The sequence below is a fragment of the Hypanus sabinus genome, chromosome 9 (assembly GCF_030144855.1).
Source record: "Hypanus sabinus isolate sHypSab1 chromosome 9, sHypSab1.hap1, whole genome shotgun sequence".
Taxonomy (NCBI): domain Eukaryota; kingdom Metazoa; phylum Chordata; class Chondrichthyes; order Myliobatiformes; family Dasyatidae; genus Hypanus; species Hypanus sabinus.
The window spans coordinates 100500430-100521005 of record NC_082714.1 but is presented as its reverse complement, the minus strand read 5'-3'; the positions used below and the strand labels follow the sequence as shown (position 1 = coordinate 100521005).

At 39.8% G+C, this 20576-nt stretch overlaps 1 protein-coding gene across 1 annotated transcript in view; it reads right to left on the bottom strand.

Annotated features, from left to right (window-relative positions):
• Nucleotides 1–610: 610 nt before the first annotated feature.
• The window catches only part of LOC132400103 (cadherin-22-like), an 845421-nt gene continuing 825455 nt past the window's right edge, over nt 611–20576 (bottom strand). Inside the window, exons 11-12 of the mRNA XM_059981179.1 lie at nt 4188–4439; nt 611–1153 (exon numbers count right to left, since the gene is read on the bottom strand). Coding sequence (XP_059837162.1) covers nt 663–1153; nt 4188–4439 — 743 coding nt within the window. The 3' untranslated portion in view covers nt 611–662. The remainder of the gene's footprint in view (nt 1154–4187; nt 4440–20576) is intronic.

Below are 20576 nucleotides of genomic sequence, written 5' to 3'. Positions count from 1 at the left end.
TCCACAAATTCCAAGACTCTGCCACTTTTTGATCACCACTTGTGATCTTCATGGGTGATTGTCATGAATTAGATTTGACACTGCCCATTTATTATGCAATGTTTTCGAGCTATTCAAGTGTCCATTTATGCTTTTCTAAGAGATACAAACCATTGTCATTGTGTAAGAATTTTTCCCAAAATTATTTTTTTCAATCATCCAATAAAAGAAACAAAATTTCCAAAACTGGAGATGCACCTCCCCACCACACACTGTTGATTTCCATGGCAAATCGTAAACAGCAATGTCACTTCTTGCCCAGATGTGTGTTGGTTTGTTACAAAAATTTGTACAATCACATAGTACTAAATTGATAACTTCACTGTGGCTGCTAACCTTGCTAATGTTTCAAAAGAGTGAGATTTGTCATGATACTTCACTGGGAGCACTGCCAGAGTATTGTGGGAGCAATCACTACCTTTTTGGCAATGCTTAACCATAGTAACTGAAAGGGATGGCTAATTCCCAGATATGGAACTTTGTTTTAAACAAGAACTTTTTTTATTTGACTTCCCTAATTGATCAAGTGCCAGCTTTTAAGATTTAAGCTGTGGTATTTTGTTGGGAATGATTGTACTATTTTTCCAGGAGAGCCAAAAGAACTGGGGTTAGGCTGCCAGATGCTAGGATCCATCATCTGCCTCATTTCCTGAGTAAAGTCCAGCAAGCTGTCGAAACCGAGGTCCCCAGTCACTGAGGTAGTTATAGTCCTGATCTGAGTCAGAAGACAGAGAGTTGATGGAGCTGAGAGACTGTGCCGCTGAACACGTGCCTTCATACGCATATGTTTGAAAAGAGTCATATGGAGGGACAGAGAGATCGGCATCAGCTTCTTCAAGCTTTTTACAGACAAAACTCCTGAAAATGGAGAAATCCACATCTGGATTTTGAAACCACTGGGGCAGCAAGTGAAGTTCGGGGGTCATACTTTCTGCTTTGACTTCTGTGAAATCATACAGGCTTCGCAGCGTTGTCATGTCATAAGCCTCAGTGTCTTCCTCCCCTCCTCCTTCATCATTGTACTTAATTACATTGTCCCGCATATCTTCCTCATCCTCAGAGACCATGTGTCCCTTTCGGTGTCTCTTCAGCGTCAAGATGAGGAGGACAAGTACTGAAAGAGACGAGGAGACATAACGTTAATAGCTCCTTTCTGGAACAATAAAGCTCAATCCAGTCAAACAGGGAGCATAAGCACAGTTCCTTGAAAGTGGCATCACAGGTAAAGAGGATGGTGATGGGGGTGCTTGGCATACTAGCTTTCATCAGTCAGAACTTGATACATTATACTGCAGTTCTACACAACATCAGTTAGGTAGTACTTGCATTATTGCTTATGGCATTGGTTACCCTATTATGGGAAAGATGTTATTAAGTTGGAAAGACTGCAAAGATTTGCCAGAATGTTTCCAGGACCAAAGGGAGAGGTTGAATAAGCTAGGACTTAACTCTTTGGAGGGTAGGAGACTAAAGAGTGACATTATAAATGCGTATAGAATTATAAGGCACTTAGGGTAAATGAATTGTCTTTTTCCAAGGGAAAGGGAATCAAAATATAAAGAGCACAGGTTTAAGGTGAGAGGAGAGAGATTTAAAAAGGTCCTGAGGGGTAACTTCTTCATGCAGATGGTGGTGGGTATATGGAATGAGCACCAGATGAAGTGTTAAAGGCAGGTATAGTACAACACTTTAAAGGCATTTGGACAAGTCTATAGATACAAAAGGATTACATGGAAATGAACCAGAACTAGACTAATAGGACAAGCTGAGATGGGTACCTTGGCGAATGTGGGTATGCTGGGCTGGGGAGCCTGTTTCTATACTGTGTTACTCTCTGATTCTATGACACTAATGTTGTTCAATGAGCAGGCAGGGCTGCTTAATTTATAATGTTCTGGGAGGAAATTTGCTTTCAGTTTGAAGGCACAACTTCAACTTGAATATATATTTCTGGTGAATTTCACAGGAAGACAAGACATGAATGAAGTTGTCTGATTCCAATAGACCATCCATCCTGCCCATCTGACGCCTCTTCCCTCAAACTCAGGTAATCCCAGTCCAGCTATCACCATAACAAAATAAAAGCATAACTCAGAAAAAGACAATTATAACAATCAGCTGTCACTTTTAGATCCTGGAATAGAATTTAACTAATCCAACCCTCCACCACTACTTTAACATTTCCTGTCAGAGTCACTTTATTTACAGATACTTCTGTACCTAGCATAGCTTTATATACATGCAATGGTCTATTCAAAAAAGCTGTTTTATGTACAGTCCGCCCTCCTTATCTGTGGATTCAACCAACCGCGGATTGGGAAAGCCGGGAAATTCTCTCTCCAGCACTCGTTGTTTGAGCACGTACAGACTTTTTTCTTGTTATTATTCCCTAAACAATAAAGTATAACAACTATTTACATAGCATTTACATTGTATTAGGTTTAATAAGTAATCTAGAAATGACTTAAAAGTACAAGCAGTCCCCAGGTTATGAATGAGTTCCATTCCTGAGTCTGTCTTTAAGTCGGATTTGAAGTTGGAACAGGTACATCCGGTATTATTTAGCATCAGTTAGTCAAACATTTTTCTTCATATATAGTACATATTTTACCTTTCTATGCATATAAAACACTTAAGAAACATACGTATTTCAATAATTAAACCACTGTGTTGCTTAGTGATAATTGTTGCTTCCAACGGGGCAGGGCCTTTCACATTATCCGTTAAAATTGTTCTGATCGTTGACCGATTATAGCCTTACACTTTTCCAATGACCGACGGTGTTTCACCTCTTTCAGATCGCTTTATTACTTCCACCTTATTTTCTATCGTGATTGTGATTATTTTTGTGAACAGAAACACTGTGGATTCAGCGCTGCACTGCCAGGTCCTAATGTCCACCACACTGAGGCATGTTAAATAAAATCCTGGGTTCCCCTGGGTCCTAAAGACTACCGCACTGAGACAGGATAAATAAGGGACTTGAGTATCCGCGTTTTTTGGTATCCGCAGGGGTCTCGGAACTATTCCCCCGCGGATAAGGAGGGCCGACTGTATTTATACTTATTATGACTTTTTATTAATGTATTCTTTAGCTTATTGCCTTTGTGCTGCATCAGATCTGGAGTAACAATTATTTTGTTCTCTTTTACATTTGTGTACAGGGAATGATATTGAACAATCTTGAATCTTATTTCACCTCTACAGCTTGGCTTTTACCATTGGCTAGCTTCTTTACAGAACTTAGCATTAGTTGTCATTTAATTTAGTTGCCAAACTTCAGGTTTTGGAATGATGATAAGTACGTCAGCAAGTGTGGCAATTTGCTAACCATTTTAGCATAGCTCCATCAAAGGGATTACTTTAAACTGAGACTGAACTGAATCAAGAATTTCATACAGGATGTCCATTGAACTCTGAGAGAAAAAATCGGACAAAATCTTTAATTCCGGGAGCAATCTTAAAATTTGACATCGTGGCATTAAATTTGGGATTGTGGGTAGTTTTATTAGAAAGGAATATTTGAAGGGTGTTTTTGGATCTTTAGAGGAGGTTTAGATATGCATGAGCCACTATTATAAATATATAAATAAAACTTCCATTCAAATGTTTTCACTAGACATTGCAGTCTATCTTTTGAAGTTCTTCTGTTGATGTCCTGGAAGACATTTTAATGTCAATTTCTAGAAAACGCATGCACTTTGTGCTTTGGTTTTGCAATTTTTAAGTGTTTTTATTAATGTAAACAGTATATGGATTGCCAAATCTTTGCATATTATGTATTTCCATAATCTTTGTACAGAGAATGTCGCTTCGATTGTGTCCCAGCAATATTATTTAGTCATGGTTTTTGTACCAACAAATAACGTATCTTCTCTGCTGTCAGACTGAAGCTCATCTATGAGTAATTACAAAGAACTGAAGTCCACCCTCTAAAAACTGAGCTGAGTGGAAAGTCCCTCAGCCTGGACTGGCATTAAGAAAGAACAAATTTTCTCAATCTCTATCAACAGATCAACATTGAAGATAGGATTTTAAAAATTTAACCAGTGCTGGGTTTGCATATCATCCTTAACTCAAGCCTGAAGCTAGTATGACAGTCAAAAGCACAAGTTCTTTGAGGTCATTGAATGGTCTTATCTGCTTACCTATGAGTATAAGGATGCAAACCAGCAGAGCTATAAGTGCCCCAGGACTCAGAACAGTAGACACAACATAAGCAGTAGCACTGCAAGACTGGATGGTCCCATCGCTGTCACACCCACACACCCGAACTGTGAGGGTTCCAGTACTGCTCAGGGCTGGTGGCCCACTGTCAACCACAAGGATTGGGAGAAAATAGATGTCTTGCTCTTGACGGTTAAACCCATTCCTGTGGGTTAGAATACCAGCTGTATTTTCTGAAAAAACAAAGTTGAAAGGTAGTTTTATTTTTTTCTGTTAGAAGCAATACTTCTTAAGCTGCAATTGTTCAACAATGTGGAAAATCTATTTTCTATTTCACTGGGCTATTGTGCTTGTTCCAGCTGGACTGTGATAAGGCTGTCAATATTAGCAAAACAGACCTGATAAATGTCCCACCTAGCCCAGTTACAATTTATGGTGATCCTCAGTCTGAATTTGGCATTGGCAAGCAACAAATAAAACTAATGTTCAATCCCATAAACATATCTCGAGAAGCTGTCAGTGCAGCTGCATTTCAGCCATGAAATATAGACTCATCTGTATGTGTTTGCAGATGATTGTAACTCAGCAAATGAAATGTATCTTTCAGCTCATTGGCAATGATAAATCGACTTAACTTGGCTTCTCACACACTGTGCTTTCAAGTATCATTTGAAATTATTATCATTATCTCTTCACTTCAAGTAAAATGGTGCAAAACATTGATAAATATATATTTAGCCTCCTCTTCAATAATATTGTGCACCCTTTTTTGGCAACGTTTTACTGCTTCTTACAGCAGCTCCATGAATGAGGTTAACATACGGTATATCAAGTGTAGCAAGCAGAATGGGAATATGGTCCCTGCTTGTGTTATAATGAGAATCTGCTTAAGCCAGCCATAAAGAGATTAAATTCATAACCATAAACATGCAGATTTTATCAAAGTTGAATAACGTAGAGGTCTGTGACTTTTTATTTGTTCTCGATATCTTGTGTTCTGTTGAAAGTAAAGCAATGAACACTCAGTAATCCATTGATCATGACAAGGCATGGTCATCATTATTTACAAAACAACTTTACACACGGAAACTCCAACACAGGACAAACTGACAAAATGATGTGAACTCAAGGAAACTTCGCGTTTGCATGAATTGGTTTTGTCTCCCTCCCAGATCTAATCTTAGTGTCATACAGTACATAGCAATGGAAGTTATGTTTGCAAATCGGATTTATCATGTTAGTTAAACAAACTCTCATGGAAGAACATTTAGGTTCTCCACTCCCACCCCACCCTCAAGATGATGAAAGTCTATGTTTAGAGACTGTTGAAACGTTTATAAGTACTGTAACATGAATTGAAGTATAAAGCATGGGTTGGGTAAGGATTCCAAATGCTTCATATTTTGGCTGGATTTCTACAGTTTAAAATATTACGTTGTGCAGTCTCTCATTTGCAGTTTGAGCCAGTGAATCACCAAACATGTAAAACATGGGAGATGAGTTGGTCCATCATAGAATACAATGTTGTGCCAACCTGAATAAACTAATGACTCCATTAATCTATCACCTTTTCCTGGCACATTGACCATAACACTCTCTTCCCTGCACATTTATGTGCCTATCTGAACAGTTATTAGATGCTCCTATGCCACCATCCCTGGCAATGCATTCCAGACACCTTCCAACATCTGTATATAAAAAAATTGTCTTGCACATCTTTGTACTTCTTCCTTCTTACCTGAAATAATGCCCTATACATGCCCCCCTCAGAAGACATCATTAGAGAGCACAAACTTGATTTCTGCAGTTATGTAGATGAAAAACAATTGAATATCTTGGTTGAGCCTGATAATGGTAACAGCCTATCTTCTCTGACTTCTGGTATGGCTGCAATCAACAAATGAAATAGCAATACTTCACTAAAAGTAAAGAAGGCAAAACCGAAATACTTTTGATTGGCCCCAAAAGCGAAAGAGATAAAAATCATTGACAGACTTCAGAATTTGGCTCCCCTTGTAAAATCAGAAGTAACAAGCCAGAGTGTAATCTATGATTCTGATTTGAGTGTTAAATCCGGCATAAAGAAATCGAGCAGAGCAGCACTGCTACACTTAAGCAATATTGCAAAGGTACATCCATTTCTGACATGTAATGATGCTGAAAGCTAATTCACACCTTTATATTGAATAGACTAGATTACTGTAATGTATCTTTTACCTTTTACTGGCCTTCCAAAGCAATCTATTGACAAACTTCAACTCATTCAGAACTGCGCTGCTGGACTTTTAACTAAAACTAGCATAAGGGAGCATATCATCCCCATCCTAACTACCCTGTATTGACTTCCTGTATCTTTTAGAATTGATTTTAATGTTCTCTTTTTTTGTGCTTAAATCTCTCAATGACTTGGGATTGGAGTACATAACAGAATTGCTTTCAATTTGCAATCCTGCAAAAGCTCTCAGGTCTTCTTCCACCTGTCTCTTAAATTTAGACCATCTTCCTCTTTGAATTATGATCCTAAACTGTGGAACTCAATACTTAAAACTATCAGGGATGCAGATTCAGTTGACACTTTTAAATGCCAGCTCAAAACCTTAACCTTTCTTTTGACTAAAGTATTTTTGTCTTTTATTTTTATCTTTGCACTTTATCCCATTGTAAGGCACTTTGAACTCCAATGTTTGTCTGAAAAGAGCTCCGTAGTATTATGATTACTATTATTTAGTACTCTGTATTTCAATGCTGGTTAAAAGGCACTGTTTATCTGCTCTGTCTATGACTCACATAATACGATAAACTTCCATCAAGTCTCCCCTCAGCATCCAATACTTTCAAGAAAACAAATCCAGCTTGCCAAACCTCTCTTACAGCATATGTCCTTCAAAACAGGCATCATCCTGGTAAACCTTCTCTGTGTCACATCCTATAATGAGGTGACCAGAAATTAATGCAATACTGTAGAATGAAGCCCTACCATAGTTTTATAAAGCTGGAACATACGGTAACTTGTCTTGACTTCTTTACCACCCTATCAGCCTGTGCAGCTACTTTTAGGGAGTCATGACCCAGGACCCAATATTCATCTGTTCATCAATGACGCTAAGGATCCTGCCATTAATTGCGTACTTTCCCTTTACATTGGATGTCCCAAAGTGAAGCAGCTCAAATTAGCCACATCTCTACCTATGCTTCAAATGATCTATACCCTGCTGTATCATTGGGAAACTGTCTGTGCATTTTGCAATGCCACCAACCTTTGAGTTGTCTGCAAACTTGCTCACCCACTGTACTGAATTTTCATCCAAATATATATTGTATATATGAAAAATCACAGAAGTACCAGCACAACAATGGTCCCTGAAGTTCCTGACTAATCACAGACCTCTATTCAGAATAAAACCTATCTACTACTGTCCAATGACTTCTATATGCAAGCCAAATTTGGATCCAATCAGCCAAGCAGGCTTTCTCCTACTGAGGCTGGGTGGGACTATAGCCAGAGGTCATGGGTTAAGGGTGAAAGGTGAGAAGTTTAAGGAGAACATGAAGGAAGATTTCTTCACTCAGATGGTTGTGAGAGTGTGGAATGAACTGCACACAAGCTTGATTTCAATGCTTAGGGGAAGTTTGTATAGGTACATAAACAAGAAATGTTTATAGGCTATAGTCCTGGTGCAAGTTGATGGGAGAAGGCAGTTTAAATAGTTTCAGCATGGACTGTATGACTGAGTAACCTGTTTTTATGCTGTATTTCACTATTTCTCTAAGTGAATAAGAACCCCATGCATTCTATCCCTTAATCACCCATTCAGGCAACTTCAAGGATAGGAAAGGTTGAGGTAGATTTGGGCCAGACGCAGGGATCTGGGACTAGACCTTGTAGACAAGAAGATGGCAGCACCTCTACTTTATTAGAAGTTTGTGCAGATTCAGCATGCCAAAGGTTAAAGTTCAAAGTTCAAAGTAAATTTATCATCAAAGTATATATATGCACCATATGCAACTCTGAAATTCATGTGGGCATACTCGGTAAACCTATACAATAATAATGATATCAAAATCAATGAAAGACTACCCAATTTCAACATTCAACCAGTGTGCAGAAGACATCAATTGTGCAAATACAAAAATAAAGAAATAGTACTATAATAAATAAATAAACAATAAATATTGAGAACATGAGATGTAAAGTCCTTGAAAGTGAGTCCTTTGGTTGTAGAAACATTTCAATGATGGGGCAAGTGAAGCTATCACCTTTGATTCAAGAGCCTGATGGTTGATGGGTAATAACTATTCATGAACCTGGTGGTATGAGTCCTGTGGCTCCTGTACCTTCTTCCTATCGACAACACTGAGAAGAGAACATGTCCTAGTTGGTGGGGAACCCCAATGATGGATGCTTCTTTCCTGTGTCAGACTTTCATGTAGATATGCTCAAAGATGTGAAGGAATTGCCAGTGATGAACTGGGCCATATTCACTAGTTTTTGTAGGATTTTCCATTCAAGGGCATTGGTGTTTCCATACCAGGTTGTGATGCAGCCAGTCAATGTTCATCTATAGAAGTTTGTCACAAAGTTTTAGATTTCATGCTGAATATCCACACACTCCTGAGGAAGTAGAGGCTCTGCCACGCATTCTTCATAATTGCACTTTTGCGCTCTCTGGGACAGATGCTCCAAAATAATAACATTGAGGAATTTAAATTTGCTGACCCTCTCCAGTTCTGATCCTCTGATGATGACTGACTCAGGAACCATTGGTATCCTTCTCTTGAAGTCAAAAATCAGCTCCTTGGACTTGCTGACATGCCAGATTTTCAGTCTCCATCCTATATGCTGATTCATCACCACATTTGATTCAGCCTACGACTGTGTCATCAGCAAACTTGGACATGGCATTGGAGCTGTGCTTAGCCACACAGTCATACACATAAAGCAAGTAGAGTGTTAAGCACTCAGCCTTGTGGTGCACCTGTGCTGATGGAGATGTTGTTGCCAATTGAAACTGACTGTGCTCTGCAAGTGAGGAAATCAAGGTCTTGGAGCTTATTAATCTAAAACTTATGGCATCTAAAGCATTGATTAGTGTCTATAGATGCACAGTGTAGACTGTACTGACTGGTTGCATCTGGTATGGAAACACAAATACCCTTGAACAAAAGAGCCTTCAAAACTTACTGGATGCAGCCCAGACCATCACAAGGAAAGCCATCCCCAATACTGAGTACATCGATAAGGAATGCTTCGGAGGAAAGCAGCATCCATCATTAAGGACCACACCAACCAAGCCATGGTCACTTCTCACTACTGCTATCAGGGAAGGAGGTAGAGGAGCCTTAGATCTCACACCATCAGGTTCAGGAACAATTAACCATAGGTTTACAAATCAGCATGGATAACTTCACTCACATCATCACTGAACACAACCTATGGTCTTACTTTCAAGGACTTTACATCTCATGTTCTCAGTATTATTTTTGAACTATGGACATTTTCATATTTACTCTGGTTATCTTCTTTTGCATATTGATTTATTGTCAGCTTTTATTTGTGTGCTATTTATCATTGATTCTATTGTATTTCTTTGTACTACTGTAAATGCCTGGAAGAAAATGAATCTCAGGGTCGTATAAAAAGTTTGATAATAAATTTACTTTGAATTTTGGACTTTGAAATTGGAAAGCAAGTATATTTGTGTTTTGTCTTTTACATATAAGTATGTCATTAACAGACAACAAAAAGAAATTACCATATACCCTGTATAACAGTCTTTGAATCAGAAAATGACCCATCGTCCCTGTCCTATTCTTCTGGACAGTCAGGTCAAATTTGATTTTTATTAGTCTCCTCAGCCTGCTGTGTTGGATCATTTCAGAAGTGTTGTTTAGATCCAAGGAGCACATTAAATACATTGATCTCAGCAACCTTCCATCTTACCCCAGTAGTGTTTACAATATTTCAGTAATATTTGAGTAATATTGTAAATATATTGTTTGATTAAGCATTCTTTGATTAATAATTCATTATGGGTTATATGTAAGAAGTACGAGAATGACGTATGTCATTACGGTACCACATGGTGTATGAGGGCCTCACTAAAAAAGCTAATCAATCAAGATTCTCATGATTTTCTATCGATTAGGTTCTGGAGTTACTAAAGATAACAATGGTGACAAGGAAGTTTGAAAACAAACTTGAGTCAAGTACCTACAGGTACCTGTTTAGTGCAGCACACTTTCTTCAGAAGGGGAGAGAGATACATTCGTTTTTAAAAAACGCAGCATATTTTTCTTCAGCGAGGAGAAATAAGTTTGAGTTTATATAAAGTGCAGTGTGCTTTTCTTTGGAAGGGGAGAGAGCTTTTTGAGTTTTAAAAATGGCAGAAAATCGACAAAATTATGTTTCCTAAGTGGAATCAAAAGGAAGGAGCATCCATTTCAGCTGACGAGTCTAAATCAAAGAAATTGCTCAAGCATTGTGCTAAATGATGATGAGATTGCTTACTCTGTGGAATCTTACAAGAAAGCATTCAAAAAAAGCTCCTAGCTGAAGCACAACACACATTTAAAAGATCAGTAGAAATCTCTATGTCAATAGAAACAGCAGCCACAGACATAATTGACTTGCAGTTAGGAATGAAAGCTAGTCTAAGCAGAAACCTGCCTGGACAAACAAATTGTACTACCATTGTGGCAGGGGCTCACGCAACACAATACCAATGCAGAAACCTGGAGAAAAGGCAACAGAATAGGATACATTCAACCAGCATGTCAAGTAGACAAAAAAAAGAATGGACTGCACAGGGAAGAGAAAAAAAATAAAAAGAACATTAATCTGCATGCTCTTCATGAGAAATCTGATAATGCTACGAATGACACAGGATTGGGTAGCCTAGAGATTTACACGGTGAAAACTAACAAGTGATAAGTAGAAGTGAACAGCAAATTAATTAATATGGAGTCGGGCACAGGCTCAGCTGTTTGAGTCATGCCTCAGAGTGAGTTTGAATGGCATTTTAATGATACTGAACTGAAGCCTGCAGCTATCCAATAAGGAACTTATACTGGAGGAAAGATCACTCCTGTGTGAATGACATTCATAACAGACAAATAAAACAACTGACAAGCTACACTAGCCTGTGGTGAAAACAGAAGGACCAGCATTTTGGGGCAATGATTGGATAAGACTGCTACAACTTGATTAGAGATCCATCCACCATTTGCATGTCACATCCTCTGCAAAAGAGTCAACTAAATGCAAATGAAGAATAGTACTGGATGATGCCACAACAGTATTCCAGGATGGTGTTGGAAAACTCAAACATATCAAGAGCAGAATAATGGTAAATGAAAATGCCATACCTCAGCTTTGCAAAGCCCATCTTGTTCCTTATACCAGCTGTGATAAATTAGGCAACGAGCTAGATCACATGAAGGCTGAAGGAACTCTTTCCAAGTTCGAATTGGCAATGCCAGTGGTCCCAATAGCCCCTCTGATTGACAGAGGGGTATTGAGTCTGATTTCTAGTGTAAAACATTTCAACCAGTACTTGTATGGGACCGAACTTGCTCTCATTACTGACCATCAACCACTAGTGTCCATTTTCAATCCACTAACTGGTGTTCTACTAACAGCAGCAACACAAATGCAGAGATGGGCTCAGTTACTTGAATGACACAATTATAAGATCAAGTTCAAGAGGATGCCTAATCATGCAATTGCTGATGAATTGCCCCGACTACCCTTGGAGAAGCAAGTACCTGAAAAATTTACAACTAAGGACACTCCTCTGGATGTATCCTCCTGAATGCAAATCCAAAGGCTCCATATTATGGCAGAAGTTACCCAAAAGCAAACCAGAAAAAAACCCCACAGTGTCTCAGGTCAACACAAAATGGCTGGAACTTACAACAGAAATTCCATCTCCCCCATTTTTACCAGCACCGAGATGAACTTGCCCTTTATGGGAGTTGCCTTACGTGAGAATTGAGAGTTGATTTACCATCCAAGCCGAGAGCTAAAATGTTGGAGGAGCTATATATTGGTCATCTAGGCATGGTCAAAATGAAAGTTTTGGCTTAAGGCTTCATCTGGCGGCCTGAGATAGATCAGCGGATTGAGTAGTTTGCCATGCACTATTGGGAATGCCATGATGTCCAGAAGATGCCAAGAGCAGCACTTCTCCATCCCTGGGAATGGCTAGCATTGCCTGTGGATATTGTCAGACCATTTATGGATACAAATTTATTTTAATAGTAGATGCAGCAACAAAGTGGCCAGAAGTACTCCCAATAGCCTCCACTACAGCCTCGCACACTGCTGATGTGTTGAGAAGCCTCTTCACAAGGGCTGGTGTTCCAGTGACAATAGATGACAGTTTGTTGCAGAACAGTTTCAGTCATTCCTGAAAATTAATGGAATGAGATATATTCCTTCGGCTCCAAGCCGGCTACAAGTGGCTTGGTGGAAAGCCATGTCCAGACACTGAAAAGCACACTGTAAGCAATGTTAGCAGAACCCAATACACTGAATTTGAAGCTCGCCAACTTCCTCTTTTCATATCACAATGCAGCGTATTTCACAACCAACAACTCACCAGTTTTGCTTTTCTTGGGTTGTCCCTTGAGCTCACACTTGGCTCTCCTCAAACCCAGTTGCAGGAGTATGCAGGGCAAACATTTGAGACAAATTGAGAGCTCCTCAAACAAGGGGGTTCAATGTTTCATTCCTGGACAAGCAGTCTTGGCAAGGGACTACAAAAATGATCAAAAGTGGATACTTGGAAAGATTAAGGACAGAACTGGACCACTCTCCTACACAGTGGAGATGGCGTCTGATGTCATCTGGAGAAGACACATTGATCAGTCGAGGAGAGCAGAGTCGATTGTTGGTGAAGAAAAGTGTCCAGAGCCTTCAGAACCACTTCCTACAGTCCCTGAGTCAACTCCTACAACCACCATGGGGGAGGGCCCAGAACATTAGGTTGTTTCATTGCCACAAGTCTCAGCTGCCAAGCAGAGAGACCCCCCCTCCACTTATCAGGAAAAACATTATCCCACAAGAGTAAGGAACACTGCGCAGTGATTAAATCTTTAAGCCTGAATGGTACAATTTAAAATTTACTATGCTGCAGATGTCTGTATAGTGTTTTTATTATATAGTATACAGAATAAGTTCCTTCTTCACTTGATCTAAGAGCCTGGGATGTATGTCCTCTGGGCCTACAGATTTATCTGCTTTTAACATTGCTAACCACTTTAATACATCCTCTTTATTGTAATTATTTCTTCCAATATTTCACACTTGACATCCATACTACTGGAAAAACATCATCTCCTCTTCTATGAATGAAATCTCACTGAAGGACTTTGTTTAAATCCACTCTCTTGCACTGGTTAAATTTTCTAGTCCCTAATATGCTCCTTTGATTCTTCTTCCCAATACTCTTTCATCTCCTATTTTTCCTTTCCTAAGTTCTCTTCCATTCCAGTCCTTCTCTTCCTGTAGTCTTTGCCCTGAAGATGTGCTAATGCTGAAGATGGTCCAGAGAAGGTACAAAGAATGATCCCATGGATGACAATGTTATAGGAGTGTTTGATGCCTCTGGACCTGTAATAATAAAATGGACTTTAGAAGAATAAAGGAGGAATCTCATTGAAACCTATGGAATATTATAAGGTCTGGATAGAGTGGAGATGATGTTTACATTAGTGGGAGAGTCTAGGATCAGAGGGCATAGCCTCAGTAAAGGGACGTCCATTTAAAACTGAAGCGAGAAGTTTCTTCAGCCCAATGATATTGAATTTACAGATGGCTGTAGAGACCAATACACTGGGTGCATTTACTCTAAAACAGAAACTTACAGGTTTTTTGATAGGTAAGGGAGTTAAAGGTTACAGAGAGAAGTTAGCAGGAGATGTTAAAGAACAGCCATTGGGCAGACTAGATTGGCCAAATAACCTAATTCTGCTTCTACAAACAAGAGAAAATCTGCAGATGCTGTCATTCCAACAAAACACACAAAGCGCTGGAGGAACTCAGCAAGTCAGGCAGCATCCAGGATGCTGCCTAATTCTGCTTCTATATAAGTTTATTTTGAACTACATTGTATGGTCTTATGGTCACTTCCTGCTTCTTCTCATAACCCTGTAATGCTTTTGAGTATTTGCTTCAGGTCAATGATCACAGCTTTTGAAAGCCAATGTTAACAGCTTTGCTGGGTATTGCTGGCATTTCTGCACCTAAACGCCAGGCTTTCTGGGTCCCCAGAGCATGCTGAGGAGGGCTGCTGGTGATTTCCCGGCACGGGTCCCGCTGCTGAGCTCCTGCATAGATCACAACAGTGGATCTGGAACTAACTGCAATTTCTGGGAATTTGGAAATCAGACATTGCTCTTCTTTGACAAGTTGGTCCTGATGTGGGACCTGTGAGCATCTTCCTAACAGTGGAAATTTTACAGTTCAATGATGAACTAGGAAGAACTACATGTTTTTAATTATTGTCCTTGCTGTAGTTTAGAAGAAATGCCAGGACTTTAATAATCAAACAGACAAACAAACAAGAAAATAAATAAATTCAGTTGATTAGATTTTACATGTTTCTGAATATCAATAACATTCTGAATCATTTAAAAAGCTTGACAGATATCAAATCTGGAGGTGTGGTTTTGCTGTCTGTCCAATCTTCAGTGGACGTTTGTGGGCAGGGCTTATAGCCTACATCTATAACCTGATTACATCATGACAGGTCCAAGCTCCATGGTAGACGACAACAATCCTACCTTATTGGGCACAGGCTAAGTAGAATATTGTGATGTTCTGGGAAGTGGGCATGGTTGACAGCCCACCCCTGCATTTCTAGTGACCAGTACTGTTTATTGTTCTTGTGTTAAAATGCTTTTGTGGGATTATGGTGGGAATTTACATTTTAGCTTGGGCTATACAGTTACTTGCTGGTGTATTTGGTCACCCTAACTGTAACCAGGGTGTGTGATGGTCACCTCCCCTGTCTGTATGAGACTGGCTATGGTGCTGGATCTGTTGCGTGTTTACCTCAGTAAAATGGTTGTTGAGTTCAACGAGCTTCCTCATCTGTCATTATGGACCAAAAGCTCGCCACAGTATCTTAAGAGGATGTAACTAGTAAAATATATAATAGTATTGTATTGTACGTATGTCGGACTCTTGAATTTAATATTATAGGAGTTTGTTTATGTGTTTAGGTGTCCATAAACAGAGTGTTATTGAATCAGGGCTAGCCTATAGGTATATTACTCAATCCTAAGGGAGAAGTGGGCAGGGCACTGAAGAGATCACCAACCATGATGGGGTTGAGTGTTGGACCAAACCTGTGGGGCTGATTGGCCTCCAATTGCTCTTATTCTTCTGGTTGCTCTGATATAAAGACACTTCTCAGCAGCAGGTACAAACCCTGAGACAACCAGACTTTCAGGTAGTGCATCCAAATCAATAATGCACTGCTAAAAAAAACCTCCTTATTTCCAACCCCAACCTGCCCTGTCATAGAGCTCAGAAGCAGGTCCTCAAACCATAAACCACCTATTTGCAGTAAGCCTACATTAAACCAGTCTGCTGACAACAACTCACTTAAAACAACCATGCACTAATCCATCTAACCAACTGTCCATTTACACCAACTGCTTACACATCCACTTTATTCTCCCAGTGTTCCTCACATTTTACTCTCCACCTACACACAACTGTCAGCAGTGAATCAACCTACCAACCCACAGCTTTGAAATGCAGAAGGAAACCAGAACACCCAGAGTAACCTATATGGTCACAGAGAGAACGTGCACATTTACATGGACAGCACCTGAGGTCAGAATTGAACCTGGTTTCTTGAAGCTATGCAGCAGCAGCACTAAACATGTCCTCTGATACCTGCCACCCTGCTGCAGAAGCAGTTTCTCCATATTTTCCCTGTGAGAATCTCTCTCAGTTTCAAAACACATCCCTAAGCCTAAGGTGACTGTAGCTTCTCCAACCACTACTCCCCATATCACTGCAGTCTCTGGTCTTTCTCATTTGAACATTTGAGATCCTTGGTCAGCAGGACATAGCAGGCAGTTGTTGCTGCTGTAACAACTGTGCACTCTCTGCTTCAACAGTGTGTTATTCCAATGGCTTCCTGTAACTTTATGGCACAGCAGTACTACTACATTGATTTCCACATTAATCCTCACAAATGTTTAGGTAGTTAATACACATTTTGAATATCAACTTCAGTGTTATGTCAAGTCCCAGGTTTATAAAATGACCACTGAGAATCACGCTCCACATTTCAGATTGTAAACTTCTCCTGCTCTCCTTCATATTCCATTCAGAATGTTTCTTTTTGAGCACACATAATCTTAGGAAAGAAAAATCACAGTAAAATTCCAATTATCCTTTTGCACCCTTCATTTTTTTAATTGAGTGAAAAAATAACAAAACATTTTAATATATCATAAATAAGCAATTTAGCTTTCAAGGTATTCCAATCTACAAGATGCTAAATTATTTTTTATTACATTTTCTGTGTATGAAACTGATTTTGCTTCCTGTTTTTTTAAATACCCTGTTCCATGAAAATAAGATTTACATCCACATAAAATATTCTGAGATTGTCTATATTCCCAGATCATTTCATGATTTTGCTCTGAGTTTAAAGGGTAAATTTCACCAAAACCATTGTTCCAATTGTAATTCTAAATGGGACCAATTATCAGATCAGTTCATGAGCAATTTACACCACAGTTGCATTTACACCATTGAGTCATTAAATGGCTTACTATTGTCACAGGCATGGAGATTCAGTGAAAGTCTTTGTTCCACTTGCCATCCCGAAAAAAATTATTAAACTATCAAGATAGTACAAAAGAAAAAAAATAATAACAGGATGCAGAATATAGTGCTATAGCTACGGTGGAAGTGTACAATAATGTTCAAGGCTATGATGAAGTGGCTCAAGTCTGTGAAATTGTGGATCCATTTTATTGTACAAGAGGTCTATTAAAGAGTTCTACAACAGGAGGATAAAAATTACCATTAAGCCTAATGGGTTTTTTTCTAGCTTTTGTATCTTCTGCCTGGTGGAAGAGGGACGAAGAGGGAATGGATGGCATGGGAGAATTCTTTGATTATATTGGCTGTGTTTTGGAGGCAGCCTGGTGTGTAGACAGAGTTGGACTAAGCTGTGTTTGCTGTTCGCAACTCTCTGCAACTTCTTGCAGATTTGGACAGAGCAATTCTTATATCAAGTCATGATGCTTCAAGGTAGAATGTTTTCTGTGATGCATCATTAAAATATGATGAGAGTCAACGGGGTATGTCAAATTTCCGTAGCTGTCTGAGGTGTGCTTTCTTAGTCAAGGTGCCTACATGGTTGGACAAGCATCTGCCAGAAAAAGTGGCAGAGGCTGGTAAAAAAATGAAAACAACTTCTGCAGACAGTTGGATAGATACATGGATAGGAAAGGTTTAGAATGCTGGGGAATGAGACTAGCTTGGATAGTCATCTTAGTTAGCTGAAGGCTCTTCATGCTGTATGACGCTTGACTCTTTGACTATGATTAGCTATGTGTGATATTTACACCCTGGTGGAATTGCTCTCCTCAATGACCAAGGAGCTCACAAGACCATGCCATTTCTGCACTGATGATGTCAGAATAAAGACACACGCTTCACTCTTCAACAAAAAAAATCTGACCATCTTCTTCAAGCTCATTATCTTCATAATGTCATCCTTGAAGAACAAAAGAAATACTTGTATCACTTGGTTTTAGAGGCATTTAACACAACTAATCAGATATAATGTAAGATTTGCCACTAAAAGCACAATGATTACCTGCATCTCAGAAGCTGAAATGTGGGAACTTGTTTGTTTTGTGTGGTCAGAGTATGTTTGCACAATGCCACCAATCAGCAGAATTTCTGGAGTATCTCACACATCAGCTGAACTGTCAACACGGGGAGTTTGAAAGAAAAATAACTTACAGCACGTGAAACAATTCATAACCCAATATGAGGATGCACAGCTTTTTTATTGTTTCAATGGTGTTCAGAGACACTGGGAGTACTTGATTGACAGGTACAACTTGCGGCTGCGAAGTGAGCTTTACAGAGGACCTGTAATGAGCTGGAACCCATTAGTCCTGCTTACTTCCTATTCACCACAGTTAACCTGCAGTGGACAGCTTTAACATGAACTGGCAGTGAATGGAGAGCTGCGGGTGGGGTGGACACTGTGCTGTTGGGAGGTGGAGGTGATGTGGACACTGTGTTGTTTGGGGTCAAGTAGGTGGGGTGGGCAAAGTGTGTTGAGTTAGAAGATGACACATGTTCCCAAATGGGAGAATCGAGAGCAAGGGGACATAGCTAGAGCCAGTCATTTTAAACTAACATGTGTAGAAATTTCTCCTCACAGAGGCTAATGATTTCTGGAACTCTCTTCCCTGAGAATGGTGGAACCAGATTAGCCAGATTATTAAATATAGTTAATGGAGAGATACATAAAAACTGAAAGATCTAGGAATACAGGGTTAAGGGGAACTAGCAGTGAACAGAGATGTGCGCACTGTTGTGTAGGAATATATATGTGGCGCAGAGGCATAAGAAAGGTGGTAAGGCCAGCATAGATCAGCCATGACCATATTGAATGATAGGATAGGTTTAAGGGTCCAAGTGCCTTACTCTTGTTCTTGTTTTCTTGTGATCCCATCATCTTGTACTCCAGCCACCACCTCCCATCTCACTTTCATTGATGTGAAGTTTCTGTGCTCCCCTGTCCTCCTTTCCATTCCCACAATCTAGGCTTTCCTTTATCTTGGAAAACTCACTGAGTCTGTTAATCAAAGACTTGATACTGGAACCTCTTCACTTAGCGCAGAAGTTGGTTAAGATGGTGCCGGCAAGTATGCAGCTCTGGTGGAAATCATCAAATATTCCCATTTAGGATGACCACAGTCACAGCCATGGGCAATTTAGTAAAGAACATTGCTTTAAAATGTTTTCAAAAAATCTATCGATACTCAAAATCAGCAGACTCAGGTCACAAATGCAGTTTCCCTTTAAGATAAAGGAAGCATGGAAGGTGAGCCAGTCCACAAGTACAACTGAAACTCAGAACGCTGAGACTCGCTCTCTCTACTATCCTGCTGGTGAATGTGTGGTCTCTAGAAAATAAAATTGAAGACCTCAGAGCAAGGTTGCAGTTCCAGAAGAACATCAGGGACTGCTGTGTCCTTTGCTTCATGGAAACATGGTTCACCCCCACCATTTTGGAAGCAGTACTGCAGACGGAGAGGTTCATCATACACTGCAAAGACAGGACAGCCATATCTTTAAAAGGCAGAGAGGTAGAGAATGCCTCATGTTTAAATCATCATGGTGCACAGATGTGGCAGTTCTATCTCAATCCTGCTCACCTGACCTAGAACATCGAATTGTCAAGTGTTGTCAATTTTATCTGCCGAGGGAGTTTTCTGCCATCATCCTGTTCGCGGTGTATATTCCAACCTGGCTAACATCAAGTAGGCACTGGAGAAGCTGAGAACCATGATCAGCAGTCATGAAGCAACACACTTTGATGCCTTCCTGATCATTGAGGGGGATTTAACCAGGCCAGCTTAAAGAAGTCTCTGAAGATATCACCTGTGGAGCCAGAGAAGCTAACACATTTTACCACAGTTACACTACAATCAAGAATACTTATTACGTCATTCCATACCCTCACTTTGGAAAGTCTGAACACCTTGGTGTACTTCATCTCCTGGCATTTAAGCAAAGACTAAATACTGTAGCACCAGTAGTAAAGACTAGGAGGATATTTTATGGTCAAGGGAGGTGAAGGAGCGCTTACTGGACTGTTCAGAGTCAGTGGACTTGACATAATTCAGAGATTCATCTTCGAATCTGAGTAAATATGCCAACAGTTGTCATAGACTTCATCAAGATCTGGTGAATGTGTGCCTTCCAGAACAGATCCAAACCAGAGATTTGTAGTCTGCTGTGCCATTCAAACCAGCAATACAGAATGATACAAGAATCCTGGTACAACATACAGAAGGTTATTTTAAGAACAAAAATACTGGCAGGATTTGCAGGCCATTGCTTCCTTCAAGGTGAAACATAACAACATGAATGGCTGTGATGCTTTACTGCTAGATGAGCTCAACATCCTTTATGCATGCTTTGAAAGGGAGAATAAAACTAAACCTGCGGCATTTGTTGACATTGTGATCTCTGTCTCAGAAACTGATGTCAGGACATCTTTCAAGAGAGTGAACTCTTACAAGTCATCAGGCCCTGATGGTGTACCTGGTTGGACATTGTAAACTTGTGCCAACCACAGCCGAGAGTGTTC